The following is a 17,958-nucleotide window of genomic DNA, read 5'->3' on the forward strand; positions in this document are numbered from 1 at the left end:
GAAAACAGGGGTAGCGTAGAATGAAATGGAGAAAGAGAAAAGAAAAAGAGAAGAGAGGGAAGACAGAGAGGGTAGACAACGGTGGTCGCCGGTGGTGATAGCGGTGGTGTCAGACGGAGAGTTGGGACTGGGTTGAGAGTGCAGAAGAGAAAAGGGTCAAGCGAGAGGAAGATAAGATGAAAGGCTAGTTGCAGAGTTTCAATTCACCAATGTGAAACCCTAATTTTTTTTAATTTGAAAAATGATTATTATTTGAATTTAATTAATCAAACCATTAATTATATTTAGGATTAATTTACTTTTTTAACCCCATTATTTACATTGTTCGCTAATATTATTGTTCACCTATACTTTTTCTTTCGACTTTGGTCACACAATTTTTTTGTTGTCTATAGTATTCTTTAACTTAACAAACTAAAGTCAAAGATTAATCTAATGTGAATTTTTACTTCGTTTAAAAATTACTATAGTTGATTACTGGTATGAATGTTGATGAAGCGCTTTCTCTCTTGCAATTTAAGCAATCGTCTGCAAATAATGCACAAGATCCAAATTTAGTTCCTCGGCATTCTCCTTCATCTCTTGCAATTTAAGCAATTAGGTATATGTGTGTTTTATTTTGGGAAATTTCTGAAGACATAAAGACAATTCTTGGCACAATGGTGAAGCACAAAGTCCTTTTGGGTTTTAGTGGACAACTTAGTTTCTTTTTTGTTTAAGTTCATTAGGAGAAAAAAGATGTATTTTGCTTACTTAGGTTATTATTATTTGACTTAGTAACTTATTAGCAAGTATATATATATTATATATATATATATATATATAATATATATATATATATATATATATATATATATATATTATTAGCTTATTCAAATGCGGGTGTTATATATCTTCAAATTCAATAAGGTGTGTGTTTTAGGTATATGAAAAAACAACTTAAAAAACTCTGGACAAGTGTTGTTTTATGTATTAGAAAATACAACTCGTAAAAAGTGTTGTCATAGCGTCTCGTATAAAGTGTTGTGTTTGGGTGCTCTAAGACAACCTTTTTGCGGAGTTGCTTTATTTGTAGAAAAGGCAATATTTTTTGAAAGTTGCTAGAAAAAGGATTCCCTTTAATATACAAAAGCGTTGCCTTAGACCAAAGGTAACGGCTGTATAACCAACCCCAAAAAGCGTTGCTTTTTGTCGGAAAGTGTTACTTTTTATCAAAGGCAACACTTTCTTTTATTATAAGCAACATTTTTAAAAGGTTGCCTAAGCCAGAATTTGTTGTAGTGCTGTATGGAAAAGTTTATAGACCAGCAACTTTATTAAATTCTAGGCAGCATGTAACCAGTAAAAGAAAAATAAGTAATTTCACATTTTTGGATGAAATCTCACACTATTAAAATTATTATTAATGGCTACTTGATGACTACAAATTACATCACGAAAAGTGCTAGGTAAACAATGACTATCTTGAACAATATGAACAACCACCAATCAAATAAAAATACATTACACCCTAATTTAATCCTACTAATTAAATTTAAGATTAATTTACTCTTTTAACCCTATTAATTCACATTGTTCACACATTGTTCAAAAATATTATTAGTTATCTATACTTTTCCATCACAGAAATTGCTAATCCCCTAACACCCCTCTTACTATATATACAAAGTATAATTTAAAGTCCAACATTTGCTTAAGCGAAAGAGTGAGCCCTCAATTGAATTGTTCATGTTGCAACACCTTGATCCACCGTGACAAAAACACTGCCAGTTACTACCTCACTTGTTTCAATCACAACACAATTCTCAGACACATTCCTCAGAGCATGATTCGGGAACGTGTTCCCCGCAGCACTTAGCGAGTACTGAACATGATTAATTCGGTTACGAAAAAGAAGAACATCGTTAAAATCAGCTTTCCATAATGTTCCATTCCCTTGCACAGAAATCTTCGCAGCCGTCGCCTTCAAATTCATACCATCAACAATATTTCCATCAACTAAAACCTGTTCGATTTTATCGAAACGACAATTCGATTCGTCCAGCTTCACGATTTCTACGCCGCTATTCGATCCGGAGAACATGTTATCAACAATTGTAACACCATTGGCAACGCCTTTGATAGATTTCAACACAACATTTGCATCTCCAAGGAAGAAGCTACTAGAAATCAGAATTTGGACAGGGTCTTCAGCAACAATGTTAGTGTAATCCATGTAAGAATTCACAATCCTAGTTTGTGTTAAACCCGGTAGCTTCAAATAAATCCCGGTGCCGCCGAAACCCGCCGCCTTATTGTAACAATGCACGCCGGAAATAGTGTTGGCTTGACCGGTTACCATTATTCCAATCTCGGCAGAGAAAATTACGACGTCCGTGACGGCGTTGTCGTTCCCATGAAGGCTTATTCCGGTGCCGGAGAAATGGCGTTCGTCTTTGTTGCCGCCGGCGGTGACGTGCTGGCCAAGGAATGAGTTTGTTATGTAGGTTTCGTGGCCGCCTTGGACTAAAATTCCGGTGGTTGTGAAATGTGTTATGTAACAATTTTCAATGTTGATTCTGAGTGAGTTAATTACGGAAATGCCCCCTCCTCTGAAGTTTGAGTCCAACAAGAGGTTCTTGAATGTTATGAACTCATAGTTGTAGGATGATGAAGTTGAACTTTTCTTGGTTTCACTTGAAGTTGACAGATCTATGAGGTGTCCGTTATTTGGAAAAGTGTTTGAGGCTCTTATGGTTCCTCCATGTATCTGTTTCCAACACAAGAATTAAAATCAAAGTTAATCATTGAATTTCAGCTCTTTCTGTGACCTAATTATAATGACTTAACTTACAAGGAGGGAAAAATACAAATAATTTTCCCTTGATTTTCGTAAAATTAGGGGTGGCATGTTCTTTGAAAGTATTTTCTTGATTTTCTTGAGTGAGTTCATGAGTTGATTTACTTCCAACCGTAAATTTAAAATGTAAATATCTTAAAATTTTTCCTTTTTGTCTTAGCTCTTTGTTAGACCAACTGTTTCACCATTAGGATTAAAAAAAGAGTAAACTATTGGTTTGTCTAAACTCTAAAGTGGTGCCACGTGTCAAAAAAATAGGTTCTAGTTCGTGGAGGGAAGATATTTTTGATGCCGTTGATCAATGGACTATAAATTCAATTGAAGTAGTTGTGTTTTCTATTCAAAGAAAAGAAAATGTTGCATCTTGTTGAATGAATGAATGAATGAATGAAGAAATTAAAACATTAAGCATACCATAAGGTTTCCAACCCCCACTGGCATCTTCAATGGTTTGCTAATAATGTAATTTCCACCCTGAAGATCAATTTGGGCACCACCAAGGTCTTTTATGCCCTTCATCAAGGACCATTCACTTGGAACTTTGGTTGCATCTCCAATGGCTTCAAAAATAGCTTCAGTACTGTCCAAATTGCCTGTTGGATCAGCACCATATGATGTCACAAGGTATACATGTGGTTTCTTCTGATCCTACACCAACACCAAATTAAACAATCAAATAATATTTAGATACTACTAAATGTGACACTAACTTTCCTTAAACATAATAAATTAATAAGAGTAGTGTAATTTGTCATAAAGTAACTTAGGCTTTAAATGACTTACATTGTGGCAGAGAAATTGAAGAGATTTAAAGTGTTATGATTAATTGTGACTTACTTGTAATGGAAGAGGAGAAGGAGAAGGTGAGAAGGAAGATGGTGGTGAAGCAATTGAGTCATGGCTAATAAGAGAGGCCTTAAATGCCTTCATTCTAACCATAGCTTCATGATGATAGCCATGAGAAATAATATTAGTCCTTGTTCTTGGAATATGCAAGTTCTCACCATAAGAAGTATGATGAGTTAGAAAGAAACAAGACAAATTCAGAAGCAAGAAACACATTGGAGCTATTCTTGCCATTTTACCTTTCCCTTTGGTGATAATCTGTTTAAGCAAAAATCAGGTTAGGGAAAAGTAGTTGGGGAAAGGACTCTTTCTTTGTGTGCTGCTATAAATAAGGAAGGAATTGAAGAAACATTTAAGATTTCATAAATATGCAATATTAGGATATATATCAATATTTTAATTTTTTTTTTTGCTTTTTAAGGTATCTTTAATTCTGCAGATCAAAGATTAATTTATTATGGATTTAAACTTCATTTAAGAGTTTGTCGCTGACTAATAAGTTGTTCAATGCATAAAGTGAAAGTGAAATTTAAATCCCGATACTTATTTAAGCATACTAAAAAACTAACTACTAAACCAATCTAAATTGGTTTAAATATTTTTAGACTAATAATAAAATTTTAGCCATTAAATCGACCACCTATAACATATACATTAAAATATAAAATAAATATTAAAAGTGTGTGAAATAAAATATGTATTTATATAAAAAAAATACACGGTCATTATTTTTAGTATATATATAATATTTTTAAAATGTTTTATATTACTCCTTTTTTATTTTTTGGCTTTTAAGGTATGTTTGTCTTATGTTTTTTATTTTTATTTTTTGTTTTATAGTTGAAAAAAAAGTTGTTTTACAAAAGATACTAAAAATAAAAATAGAAAAAATATAAATTAAAGAGACTTGGGTGTCTCTCGTGATCTCATCTTTATTCCTAATATCATTCTAAAATCTAAACGAAATTAAACTTGACATTTTAATTAGTGATTTTTTTAAAAAAATAAATATAAATTCTCTTTGAAACTATAGCGTGTCTCTCTCATATAATTGTTACTTATTTAACACTAAAAACACATTATTTGGACTATGATTTTAGAGATGGTTGAAAATTTCAGTCTTTACCTGTATTTAAATAATGGGGAAAAAAGAGAGTTAGATAAAAGAGAGAAAATAGTTCACCTGATCTAAGAGAAATGTCAGAGGTGAACAACAAATACTTTTGACATGGTATAGAAGCTTTCTTGTGAAGTGAAAAGGTACTTTAGGCGATGTAGAATTATATCTTGGAATTATAGAGTAAAAGGGGGTCCACAATTAATGTCTTATAGTCTTATACTCAACCAGTTTGGTTGCTTTAATCAAAGATGAATTCGAAAACTATTCGTTAGATGGAGAGACAGAACCATAGAAGCTAAGGGCCATGATGAAATTATATATATCTTAGAGATGAAGTGAATGAAGATATATATCAAAGTCAAGTGGGGACCTATTAGGATTGCAAACAAGGGGAAAATTCCCATGATGATAAAGGATAATGCCATGTCAAACTTACTTCACCACCTATAACTTAATTTTAGTGTGATTCTTATTTTAATATTTAAATTAAATTCCATTTTTATAATATATCTATAAATATTTTATTTTTAGATATGCAAAATATAATATTTTTAACTAATATTAAAATGTATTTAGTAAATTCATGGCACAAAATGGTAGATGTGGTTGGTAATATTTGGTAACTGTTCCATTCTTTGATGTGGTTTAGCTGTTTGGGTAAGTAGGCGGTCTTGTATATAATAAACAACTTCTTTAATTTTTTTGAATAATTAGTATGTGAAAACATGTATTTTAAATTAATTAAATAATAATAATTTTTAAAAATATTTTGAATATATATTCAAGCCAGCAGATTGCACACCAAGTTAAAAGTTTGTCCCATATATCATATATGAGATCACCCTCATTAATAATTTTTTTTATTGAAGTAATGATGGTATAACATTGAGACATTAGTGACAACATTAAGTACACTTATTCTAAACATTCGGGATAAAAATGATCCTTTTGTCTGAATAATAGTTTTGAAGGTCTTTGTGTCATGGTTGACTTAGAAACTAGAAGTATTCATATATGTTTTGTTGTACAAAATATTTTCACTTAACCGCGCAATCTACGGAAGTTTGGTCAATATGTGCAAATTACACGAGGCAACTGCAAATTAAACAAGACTACTCCACACTTTGCACTTCACACGATTCTGCTCTAATCTAACTCTTCAATTTCAAAATTGACCTAGCTAGCCAATGTGTGTTAATTCCAGAGGCAGTGATATACAAAACATGAACCATTAATGTTATTATTGCTGAATTAATTAAGGTAAAAGGTTCATGCGGTAGTAATAAGACATAAGTCTGCGTTATAACTTAATACGATAAATATTTTTTCAATTCGGCTAAAAATTTAACAAAGAGTCTAACCAATAATAAACCAACAAACAATTTTAAATTGTATTTTATATTAATTAATTATAATTAATTAGTAATTATTTAAATTTTATTTTTTAAAAAATACAAAATTAATAATATATTAATTATCTCTTCTTAGGTCCAATTTGAATAAACGACTTAATTAAGCTCCTTTTGAAAAAATAGTTTAAACAATAAATGACTATATTAAAAGTAGTTTATAAATAAATTATTTTATATTTAGATTTTTAGTTCTAAAAGTGTTTATTTTAAAAAAAATGTGATAAAAAGTTTTTTATTATGAGAGAAGTTTTTTTTAACTTCTCTATAAACTCCTAAATAGCTTATTAGAAAGTTGCAATTTGGTTTTTAAAATTGTACTAGACATTAATACTACTACTTTTCATAAGTCAAAAGTTCAAAAAAGTTACTTTTAAAGCTTCCCAGATGACCCCTTACTCTAATTCAATTTTTACCATTTATTACGCAAACCCTAATTACTCTTTTCAAAAAAACTTCAAAACTCCAAAAAAAAAATAGCAAAACATAAGATAAATAATCATCCAAATCCTAAAAAAAATATACAAAACATAAGAAAAAGAATCATTTAAAACTAATAAAAAATTATCCAAAATTTAGGATTTTTTTCATATTAAATAGATGTTTTTTTATATATTTTTGCAATTGTTCAAGAACAGTCCGAACTCCACCACTCTTTTTTTCTTGAACAACTCTTGAAGTTGAACCAGATTGTACTTCCAGCAGAACTACACCACCTCCACTGGTATCGCAAGGTCGCTACCGCCGAGCCCTGACACGAGCTTCGTTTCGTCGATCACCACAACGAACTTGTCGGAGGCGGCCTCCACCATCTTCTCGCGGAGAAGAGCACCTCCGCGGCCTTTTACAAGGTTGAGGTCGGGTCCACCTTTTACAAGGGCGGCGGAATGTGTAGGTTAATGTGAAAGAGAAGGAAAAGGTTTTTATAGTTATTAATTAGGTATGTTTAATCAGTTTCTAATTATTTAAATTTTGAATTTAAAAAATTTAAAATTAATTATTAATAATTATAATTAATTGAGTTGTTCAATTCTTGGTTGGTTAGACATTTGGTTCCCTATACTTTTCCATATTTTTTTCACCTAGCATACACGTTATGTGTAACATTCCAACTTTTTGAATCAAGTCATTTTTTTATAACTAATTAATTAATTAGAATAGTAATGATTTAAGATTTGAATTTAAAATTTAAACATATGAAAACACTAGTGGTAGTAAATCTCTAACCGATAATAAACAACTTTTTAAAATACAGTCATAATTAATTCTACATTTATTAGATTTGAATGATATTTAGTTATATAAAAAGATAAGAATACTAGCTTTATTCCTTAAGTTCAGTATAAAATCAAATTCAAATTAAATTAGGTAGATAAATCGGTTACAAGTTCATAGGAGAAAACCGCGCTCTTATCAGCCAGTCTGATATACTAACAGTATTTCTAGAATATCTCAAGCTTTGGTTATCCGATTGACTTCGTTTATAATTCGTTTTAAAGCTAATTCAATTCTCTATAAATTTGTCTCTAATAGCTATTTTCAAAATCCAAATGTAGAAAACGTTATAGGGCTCACAAAGTGACATTTCAGATTGAAGATTTCACCTAAATGCCTCCTAACATAATCAGCCCATACCTGAGAGCTATTTGATCATTCCTTTCTCATTCTATTCCCTTCTTCTATACAAAACATTCTAGTATACACAAAGTCTAGCCATGGAACAAGTTTCTCTTCACTAATAAACTGCATCTATTTGCATCAGAATACCTATCAGAACTTCACTCGGGGTAGGAAATTTTGTGCTAATTTTTATACGTCATATATTAAATGTTTTTGAATATATATGTTAGCATTGCACGTCATGATATAATGTCTCTTTTCTTCATATGCATTATGCATTATAATAACAATCTTATGTGCATTAAAGAACTGAGGGAATGATCCTTCGGTAAGGGAAGGTGATCCCAAAGACAAGATAATCGAGATGATCCTTCGGTAAGGGAAGGTGATCGGCAAACCTTTGGGATAAGAACCTTCGGTAAGGGAAGTGGGCTATCCCATCAATATTATATAATAAGATATCTTTGTTGACATAACTTTTTCTTGTGTATGTCTAAACAACCTTGATTGTAAATTGAACTGAGGGAATGATCCTTCGGTAAGGGAAGGTGACCCCCAAAGACAAGATATCGATATGATCCTTCGGTAAGGAAAGGTGATCGATCGAGATGATCCTTCGGTAAGGGAAGGTGATCGCCAAAACGTTTGGGATAAGAACCTTCGGTAAGGAAAGGGGACTCCCACCTTTTATACCGGTTTGAGCTCAATACCTTCCATAAAAGCTACGAGAAAAAAAGTAATGAAAAGTACAGTGAAAAGTATGATCATGATTGTCCTTCTTTTATCCTTTTTTAATTTATGTTTATGATTGCATTTAAAGATCATTCTTTTATCCAAAGTTTCTTTTTGTATGATGTATGATATTTCTTAAGATCTTTATTTTTATTTAGATCTATTCTACTTGACTTATTTATGCCAATGTTTGTATTCTTCTCTTATTTATTATTTATTTTGCCTTGCTTTGTGGCCTATGAGAACATCAAACTAAGGTTTATGAGTTTAGATACATTTAAATGTTTTAACGCTATAGCCATTTTATATGCATCACACATGTCATAACATAAGTAAATGAGAAGCATCTAAAAGTCACACCACTCCGACTAACCAAAACTTTTGAAAATAATAATTGAACAACCTTGCATTATCACTGTTTTTATTTAAAACTCGGAGTAGCTGTGGATGGATACGATGACACCATATAGATAAATTACTGAGAAACTTTTGTTTCTCACCCCTCTCTCCGTACCATCTTCAGGAAGGATGCCGCACAAAGCAATACCCTGTTCAGTTGAGGTGAAAAGGCAAGTGCACTATTAGGAGTGAACTATCAAGAACGTAGATACGAAACATTAAGTGTTTATCTTAAGAAGAAAGAATAGGCGATTGCTTCAGTCATGATTAAACAAATTAAGAGAATTAGGATCTCCTATGTGTCTTGTTTATTTTTATTGAGTGATTGTAATTGCAACTATGATGTTTCTTTTTATGATTATTTGGTATGAGTAAAGCTTGTCATTGTTGTGCCTTCATAGTTTAGCACGCCCGTTTTTCATATTAGTATTTCTATATTCACTTATATTTTTCAACTGGTAAATATTCTAATAAAAATTAGTTATTAATATTTTTACACATGTAAGTTATTTTATAAAAATATTTCATATTATTTTAAAAATTTTGCAAAGTTTTGAATATCAGCTACTAAATATAACCCAAATAAAGCTTAACTCAGTTTAAAAGCATTAGGGTGTTACATTATGATTGAGCATTGTAATGATTTCATGTTTCATCTAACGGACAATAGGTAGCTTTTGAAAGAGAGACACAAGATTGAAAGACAGACACTGAAATAAGTTTCAAACTCTTTTAATATTGTGTTTAGTGTAAAATGCACAATATTAAGTTATATCTCAATATCCTATTTGATTTGAGATAAAAATAGAGACTAATTAAAATGTTTCAAATTATTAAAATATTTCTATTAATTAAAAAAAATAAAAAACTCTAAATTTAGCCATCCCTTCCCCTTCCCCCCTCTTCCGTCATTATTCATGAGTTTCGCTTTTTGTCTTTGTTGATGACAAAAAATTCACTGCTCTTCTTTATTTTACTTCTGTTTTATTGTTCCTTTTTATTGTGTTGTATTGACTATTAATGTTAAGTGGTGTTAGATTTGCTTTTATTTGCTATTGTATCGATTACCAAAGAGGAGGACAGTAGCGTCTGAAAAATATGGAGACGGCAATAGTTAGAGGAGAAAGAAGACCGTAGTTGTGAGAGGATAGAATTAAAATTTAAAAAGTTGAACGAGGATATTTATTAAAAAAATTATTGTTAAGTTTTACTCTACATTTTTTTAATTTTTAGTTTTATATATTCTATTTTTTAAAAATATTAAAAAAATTAAAATTTTAAGAACAGAAATTAAAATTTTATTTCCAATTTTTAATCGCCAAATACAATATTAAATCACAATCCTTCCATATCAATTTCAATACCCTTCCCCTAAACGCTACCTTAAAGTAGTACTAATTCAATCGAAATAATACACTTAATTAATGCTAAAATATGAAAGTAAGGAAATAAATGAAGTGCTACTCAATTTAGGCAAAGTCAGTCAGTAAGACGTGTAGTTAGGGTTTTGTGATTGGATGCATTCTATGATGTAGAAATGAAATTGTTTTTATATGTGTAGAAGAATATGTGTCAATACATTAGTAGTTCACGCTAATGGCTCTTAGATGGGAAAGAATTAATTATAGTACACAATAGTTTATTTCTTGGACCCACAAAAAAAAAAAGAGTATGTAGAGACAACTTATTAGATTTTTTTTATTTTAATAAATTGAATAAATATTTTATTTATTAAAATAAATAATTTTAAAAATTATTACCATGTAGATGAGATATATGTATTTGTAAATATAAAAATATATTTTATAAAAATAATAAAAAATATTAATAATTTAAATTAGACCAAACTCTTAAAAATAAAATATTTTAAATTTTATTAAAATTTACACTAAATCAATTCAAATAATAACAAGATAGGATTCAAACCCCCAACACTTACTTAAACAAACTAGTGAACTAACTACTAGACCAAATTTATTAATTAATTAATTAAAACTGCTTATTTCTTTTGTTATTTTGAAACTATCAATATTTTCTATTATTTAAAACTGCTTATCTTTCTTATTATTTGAAATATTCTATTTTTAAGAGTTTGATTTAATTTAAATTATTAGTATTTTTTATTATTTTTAAAAATTATATTTTTATATTTACAAATACACATATCTCGTTTACACTATAAAGAGATAATTTTTTATGTATCTTGTTTACAGTAAAGAGATATATGAAAATTGAAAAAATATACATATCTCGATACGGGTAAAATTATCTCGTTTACGGTATAAACAAGATAAGAGATGTTGACGTCTTTTCCTAATAATTTTTAAAATTATTTATTTCAAAAAATAAAACATTTATTTAATTTATTAAAATAAAAAATCTCACATATTATTTGATTTATTGTTAATAAATAGGTGCATTTTATGATGTAGAAATAAAATTATATATACATATCTCGATACGGGTAAAATTTATCGTTACGGTATAAACAGATAAGAGATGTTGACGTCTTTTCCTAATAATTTTTAAAATTATTTATTTCAAAAAATAAAACATTTATTTAATTTATTAAAATAAAAAATCTCACATATTATTTGATTTATTGTTAATAAATAGGTGCATTTTATGATGTAGAAATAAAATTATTTCTATATGTATAGAAGGACATGTGTCAATGCATTAATAGTTCATATTGATGGCTCTTGAATGGGGAAGAATTAATTATAGTACACAATTGTTGATTCCTTGGACCCACAAAAAGAAAGAGAGTGTGTGACAGTGTATCCGTGCCATAGAGATAATTTATTAAATTTTTTTATTTATTTAAATAAATTGAATAAATATTTTATTTATTAAAATAAATAGTTTTAAAAATTATTAGAAAAACACATCAACATCTAATGGACTTAATTCTAATTTGATTAGTGATACACATATTTATTAACAATAAATCAAATAATATGTGAGATTTTTTATTTTAATAAATTAAATAAATGTTTTATTTTTGAAATAAATTTTAAAAATTATAGGAAAGACGTCAACATCTCTTATCTTGTTTATACCGTAAACGAGATAATTTTACCCGTATCGAGATATGTGTATTTTTTCAATTTTCATATATCTCTTTACTGTAAACGAGATACATAAAAAATTATCTCATTTATAGTGTAAACGAGATATGTGTATTTGTAAATATAAAAATATAATTTTTAAAAATAATAAAAAATATTAATAATTTAAATTAAATCAAACTCTTAAAAATAGAATATTTCAAATAATAAGAAAGATAAGCAGTTTTAAATAATAGAAAAGATGGATAGTTTCAAAATAACAAAAGAAATAGGCAGTTTTAATTAACTAATTAATAAATTTGGTCTAATAGTTAGTTCACTAGTTTGTTTAAGTAAGTGTTGGGGGTTCGAATCCCATCTTGTTATTATTTGAATTGATTTAGTGTAAATTTTAATAAAATTTAAAATATTTTATTTTTAAGAGTTTGGTCTAATTTAAATTGTTAATATTTTTTATTATTTTTATAAAATATATTTTTATATTTACAAATACATATACCTCATCTACATGGTAATAATTTTTAAAATTATTCATTTTAATAAATAAAATATTTATTCAATTTATTAAAATAAAAAAAATCTAATAAGTTGTCTCTACACACACTCTCTTTTTTTTTGTGGGTCCAAGAAACCAACTATTGTGTATTATAATTAATTCTTTCCCATCCAAAAGCCATCAACGTAAACTACTAATGTATTGACACATGTCCTTCTACACATGTAGAAACAATTTCATTTCTACATCATAGAATGCACCGATTGATTGGGCTTCCTTTTCCATTAATGTTGCTATTTTATAATTGGGCATTCTACTTTTGTTGCTTCATCTATATTCTGCGTGGACCATTGATTGAGCCCATTAAAATAAAAGTATTGTGCATATGTGCTGCATTATTATTAGGGGTGGCAAAACGAGCTGGCCCACTTCGCTCCACCCCGCCAAATCCCGTCCAAATATGGGGTGTCCCGTCAAACTAATATGAGCTCAACTTGCTACTCCGCTCCGCCAAAGGACGGATTGGCAGGTTAACGGGCCGGCCCGCCTTCTTTTTTTTTTTAACAAATTTTTTTATGATAAAATTCAATTTAACATAGTAAGTATTAACAATTATTTTACTTTATAATAAAATTATTCTATCAAATTAGTTTTTTAATATATAAAGTAATATCTTAAATTAATTATTAATCTATAAAAAAATTATAATTAACCATAATAACTTTTTTGATTGAAATTAACAATAACAAAAATAACATAACAAATAATAAGTCTCAAAGTCTCATACATAAGTGCATAATAATAACAAAACAAACACATAACATAATCTACACATAAATCCTACTATAATTAAAACAAAGCACAACATAATTCATAAATCAACAAGATACCCAAAAAAATCCTTAAATCAACACACGTAAATTAATTATCAACTTCTAAATCAATAAAATTTGAATCTGATCCAGAAGTTGATACACCGCCTCTCCTAGCACCTTGAGGATTCACATCTTCACCTTCGCCTTCACCTGCAATTAGAAAAATACCCAAATTTAGAACAAGATATAAATACTTAAATGTTATATGAATTTTAAATTAGTAACTAACAAATGTAATTACCATCAACAAAGCCTTTATTCCAATTGCGAGTACAGATCACAGCCTCAACATTTTCTGGCAACATTCGACTTCTATATTTGTTAATGACATGAGCTCCAATACTAAAGGCAGATTCCGATGCAACCGTAGTAATTGGAATACTCAATAAGTCACGTGCCATGATTGATAATTTCGGACAACGACTCTCATATAATTTTCACCATTCCAAAACATCTAAATCTTCAAAGTTTGACCAATATCCTCGAAATCTGTTTTCACGCACCTGTCCAAATGACGTTTAAGTGACATGTCCCATATTGTTTACCACCATCCTTAAACTTCTGTTTGCATCCATCACATTGAGCACGATCTATTCCATCATCACCAGGTCCAAGCTTTGTGAAATATCTCCACACATCAGATGTTGTTGCCTTTGTCTTTTTTTTTTTAATATCTTCTGCCGTTTCAGATCTTTTCATATCTTTAGGATTTTGTGTTACATTCCCACTATCAACTTCTATAGAGACAGAATTATCCATTGCAAAATTAACAACTCAACCTAAATAACACAAATACATAACAATATCTAAATCAGCAATAAATCAATAAGAAAATATTTTAAAACAGTAAAATTTCAAAAGCATAAAAAAAAGCTAAGCATCATAATGAAATGATTAATATAGCCTATACAAAAGAAAACAAGTTCATTAGCAGTTCAGCACCCGCTCCAAAACAAAATAAAGAAACACACAAAAACATTGATTAGCATGTATTATTCACATTATAATGCTGATATCTGAGAGGGTTACCTGCCTACTCTCAAAATTCATAAACAAATCCACATCAATTTTCAACAACATTAAAGAAGCTGTCCAGCGTCCACAACCACAAATCCACAATCACAGATTCACAGTTCCTTACTTAAAAAAAAAAGGGTCTCTACCATGGTAAGGATCTCTTCGATTTTTTTATCATTACTTAAGAAAGGGTCTCCATGCATGGTCCCTACAATCTCAAAGGCTGGAGGAATTCCGATGCTCTCTAACATGCAACTCAAGAAATGTTTCAAGAAGGAGGAGATGATGTCTTTGGCTTTACTACAAGAGGAGTCAATAGCCAAAGGAGAAGATGTTTTCCCTAAAATCAAGGAAGTCCTTGAAGAAAATAAGGATGTGATACCTCTCGAGTTGCCAAAGTAGTTACCACCTAGAAGAAAGATGGATAACAATATTGAATTGGAGTTAGGAGCAAAACCACCTATCTCAAAACCATACAGGATGTCGGCCATTTCTATGGTTGAAGGAGATATTGTGCATACCATCAAGGAATGGTTGCATCACGATCCATTAGCCAAGAAGTTGGTGGAGTTGGCTAGAGAAGGTAAGACGAAAAGATTTTGGTTAGAAAACGACCTTCTCTACACTAAAGAGAGAAGACTATACGTCCCTAAATGAAAAAATCTAAGAAGAAAATTAGTGAGAGAATGCCACGACACCAAGTGGGCTGGTCACCAAGGTCAACGAAGGACCTTGGCCCTCATTGAATCTTCTTATTATTGGCCTCAAATGAGAGATGAAGTGGAGAGCTATGTGAAGACTTGTCTTGTGTGCCAACAAGATAAGATTGAAAATAAGACACCAAGTGGGTTGTTGGAACCTCTGCCTCCTTCGGAGCGACCGTGGGAAAGTGTCTCTCTAGATTTCATCTCTGCCTTACCGAAGTCCGAGGGGTTTGGATCTATTCTCGTGGTAGTAGATCGATTTTCGAAGTATGCTACCTTTATACCCACCCCTACTGACTGCACTGCAGAGGAGGCAGCACGACTATTCTTCAAGAATGTGGTGAAATATTGGGGATTGCCTAAGAGCATCATTAGTGATCGAGATCCACGCTTCACAGGACGACTATGGACAGAGTTGTTCAAACTCCTTGGGTCGGAGCTTCATTTTTCAACAAGCTTCCATCCTCAAACCGATAGGCAGACTGAGAGAGTGAATGCCTTACTCGAGTGTTACTTGAGACATTTTGTAAGCGCTAATCAGAAAGATTGGACAAAACTCCTCAACATTTCTCAGTTCTCATATAATTTGCAAAGGAGTGAGTCTACAGGGAAGAGTCCGTTTGAGATTGTGACTGGACAACAAACACTTACACCTCACTCTCTTCCTTCCCCTTACTCAGGGAAGAGCCCTGGAGCTTATCATATGATTAAGTCTTGGGAAGAACAAGTAGATGTCACTCGTTCTTACCTCGACAAAGCTGCAAAGAGGATGAAGAAATGGGTAGATAAGAAGAGGAGGCATGCAAGCTATCAAGTGGGAGACAAGGTAATGATTAAACTTCTTCCACAACAATTCAAAGCCTTTCGCAAGGTTCATAAGGGTTTAATCCGCAAATACGAAGGGCCATTTGAGATCATTGGACGTGTTGAGGAGGTTGCTTACAAAGTACAACTCACTCCCTCTATGAAGATCCACCCGGTCTTCCATGTGAGTATGCTTAAACCATATCATGAAGACCAAGACGAACCGAGTAGAGGTAACTCGAGTCGTGCTCCGCCCGTGGTGATTAGATCCTTTGATAAAGAAATCGAAGAGATCTTAGCTAATCGCACCGTGCGACGAAGAGGAGTACCACCAAGTATCCAATACTTGATCAAGTGGAAAGGACTCCCGATAACCGAAGCTAGCTGGGACACTCGTGAAGATTTATGGCAATTCCAAGAACACCTACGGCGCTATCATGAGCAAAACGCGACGAGGACGTCTGTGCATTAAGTGGGAGAGAATGTCACGGTAGATTTTAGAAGGTTAGGTTTAACAGTGTTTATATAGTTTTCTGGAGTGTTTGAGAATACTCTAGATGGTTCCGGAACGTTCTAGAATGTCCTAGAAGGTCCCGAATATCTTAGAAGGTTCTAGAAGACTCTGGAAGGTCATAGAGTATTGTAGAACAGTGTAGATGTATATAGAAGTATAAAGAGTGGTATAGAATAATCTAGAAACATTTGGAAAGTTATGGTAGGATAGATATTTGTAAAGAAGGTTCTGGATGATTAATCTGGACCGTTGATTAGATTTAATCTTAACCATCCATTGAGGAGGTGGATGGTTATAAATAGGAGGTGAGAGTTAGTGTAAGGTGTGTGAATCATTTGTAACCAACACTTGAGTAATAAATTGTTCTTTCCACCAAAACTTCCTTTCTCTTGTGTTCTCTTGTATTCTTAACTTTCTTGCTAAGTATTGAGTGTTAGACTGACTTGGTCTTAGCTCAAGAGGTTGAGCAAGTCCGAGTGCCGATACGGTAGCGTTAGAGTATGTCCAAGGCCATGACATATCGCTTATATTGATAATTAAAATTGGTTAGAGAATATTCCTATTGTATTAAAGAAGATAAAAAATTAAGTCCATAACTATACTCACTTCATCATATTCATAGATTGCAAGCTCTTACAAGAACCCATAATATACCCACCAGCGTTAAGCAAGCACACTATTATTTATTAATAGTGAATATATTTTTGATATACATATTATTTTGATTATTAAAAAAAAGATACTAATCTATGTCCAAAAAGAAAAAAAAAATAATCTATGTTGGTCTACACTCCACAAATTTTCAACACTTGATTAAAAATTTAAACTGACCCGATGATACATTTGGAAATTGGACAAAGTATATTGTCACATCCAATATAGTTTTGATAATGGAAGTCATTTAAATAAAGATGTAAAAAATGTTTTTTTTTAAAAGATATTTTTTAAAAATTAAAATTTAACACATATAATTAATTAAATTATATTATTTTTATTAAAATTAGACTGAATAAATCAGTTTAGCAAAAAAAATTAATAGTCAGTATAAATTAATATTTTTTATAAAAAATTACTATAATATCTCTATTATAAAATACAACTAAAATATCTCTATTATATATATATATATATATATATATATATATATATATATATATATTAGTTTTGAAAATTTTAAATTTTAACCCTATAACCACAGAGAAGAAAAGGATTAGAATTTAGAATATTTAAAATTAATATATATATATTAAAAAGATTTTAGTAATTTTATATAATAGGGATATTGTAATCATTTTTTATAAAAAATAATATTAATTTAGACAAATTTAAAATTTGATTTACTATTTTTCGGTCAAATTAATTTGTCTGATCTAATTTTGACAAAAATAATATAATTTAAGTGATTACATATGTTAAATTTTAATTATTAAAAAAATATCTTAAAAAAAAAAGTTTTTTGCGTTTTTATGAAAGCATCTCTTTTGACAATAGTCTCTTTAAAAATCCTGCCCC

The 17,958-nt window shown here is 30.3% G+C and overlaps 2 protein-coding genes across 2 annotated transcripts; both read right to left on the bottom strand.

The window, feature by feature from the left end:
* Positions 1-1,414: 1,414 nt before the first annotated feature.
* On the bottom strand, positions 1,415-3,953 carry LOC130956507 (polygalacturonase QRT3-like). Its single transcript, XM_057883558.1, has 3 exons — positions 3,677-3,953; positions 3,254-3,487; positions 1,415-2,749 (listed from the first exon to the last, which is right to left on the bottom strand). Exons 1-3 carry the CDS (start codon positions 3,917-3,919, stop codon positions 1,727-1,729), a joined length of 1,500 nt encoding a protein of 499 aa, XP_057739541.1. The 5' UTR covers positions 3,920-3,953; the 3' UTR covers positions 1,415-1,726.
* Positions 3,954-6,921: 2,968 nt separating this feature from the next.
* On the bottom strand, positions 6,922-13,808 carry LOC130957684 (probable ribose-5-phosphate isomerase 1). The gene is made up of 4 exons (XM_057884528.1): positions 13,649-13,808; positions 13,466-13,557; positions 9,081-9,144; positions 6,922-7,082 (listed from the first exon to the last, which is right to left on the bottom strand). Exons 1-4 carry the CDS (start codon positions 13,806-13,808, stop codon positions 6,922-6,924), a joined length of 477 nt encoding a protein of 158 aa, XP_057740511.1.
* Between the last annotated feature and the right edge of the window lie 4,150 nt (positions 13,809-17,958).

This window comes from Arachis stenosperma, chromosome 10, assembly GCF_014773155.1.
Source record: "Arachis stenosperma cultivar V10309 chromosome 10, arast.V10309.gnm1.PFL2, whole genome shotgun sequence".
Taxonomy (NCBI): Eukaryota; Viridiplantae; Streptophyta; class Magnoliopsida; order Fabales; family Fabaceae; genus Arachis; species Arachis stenosperma.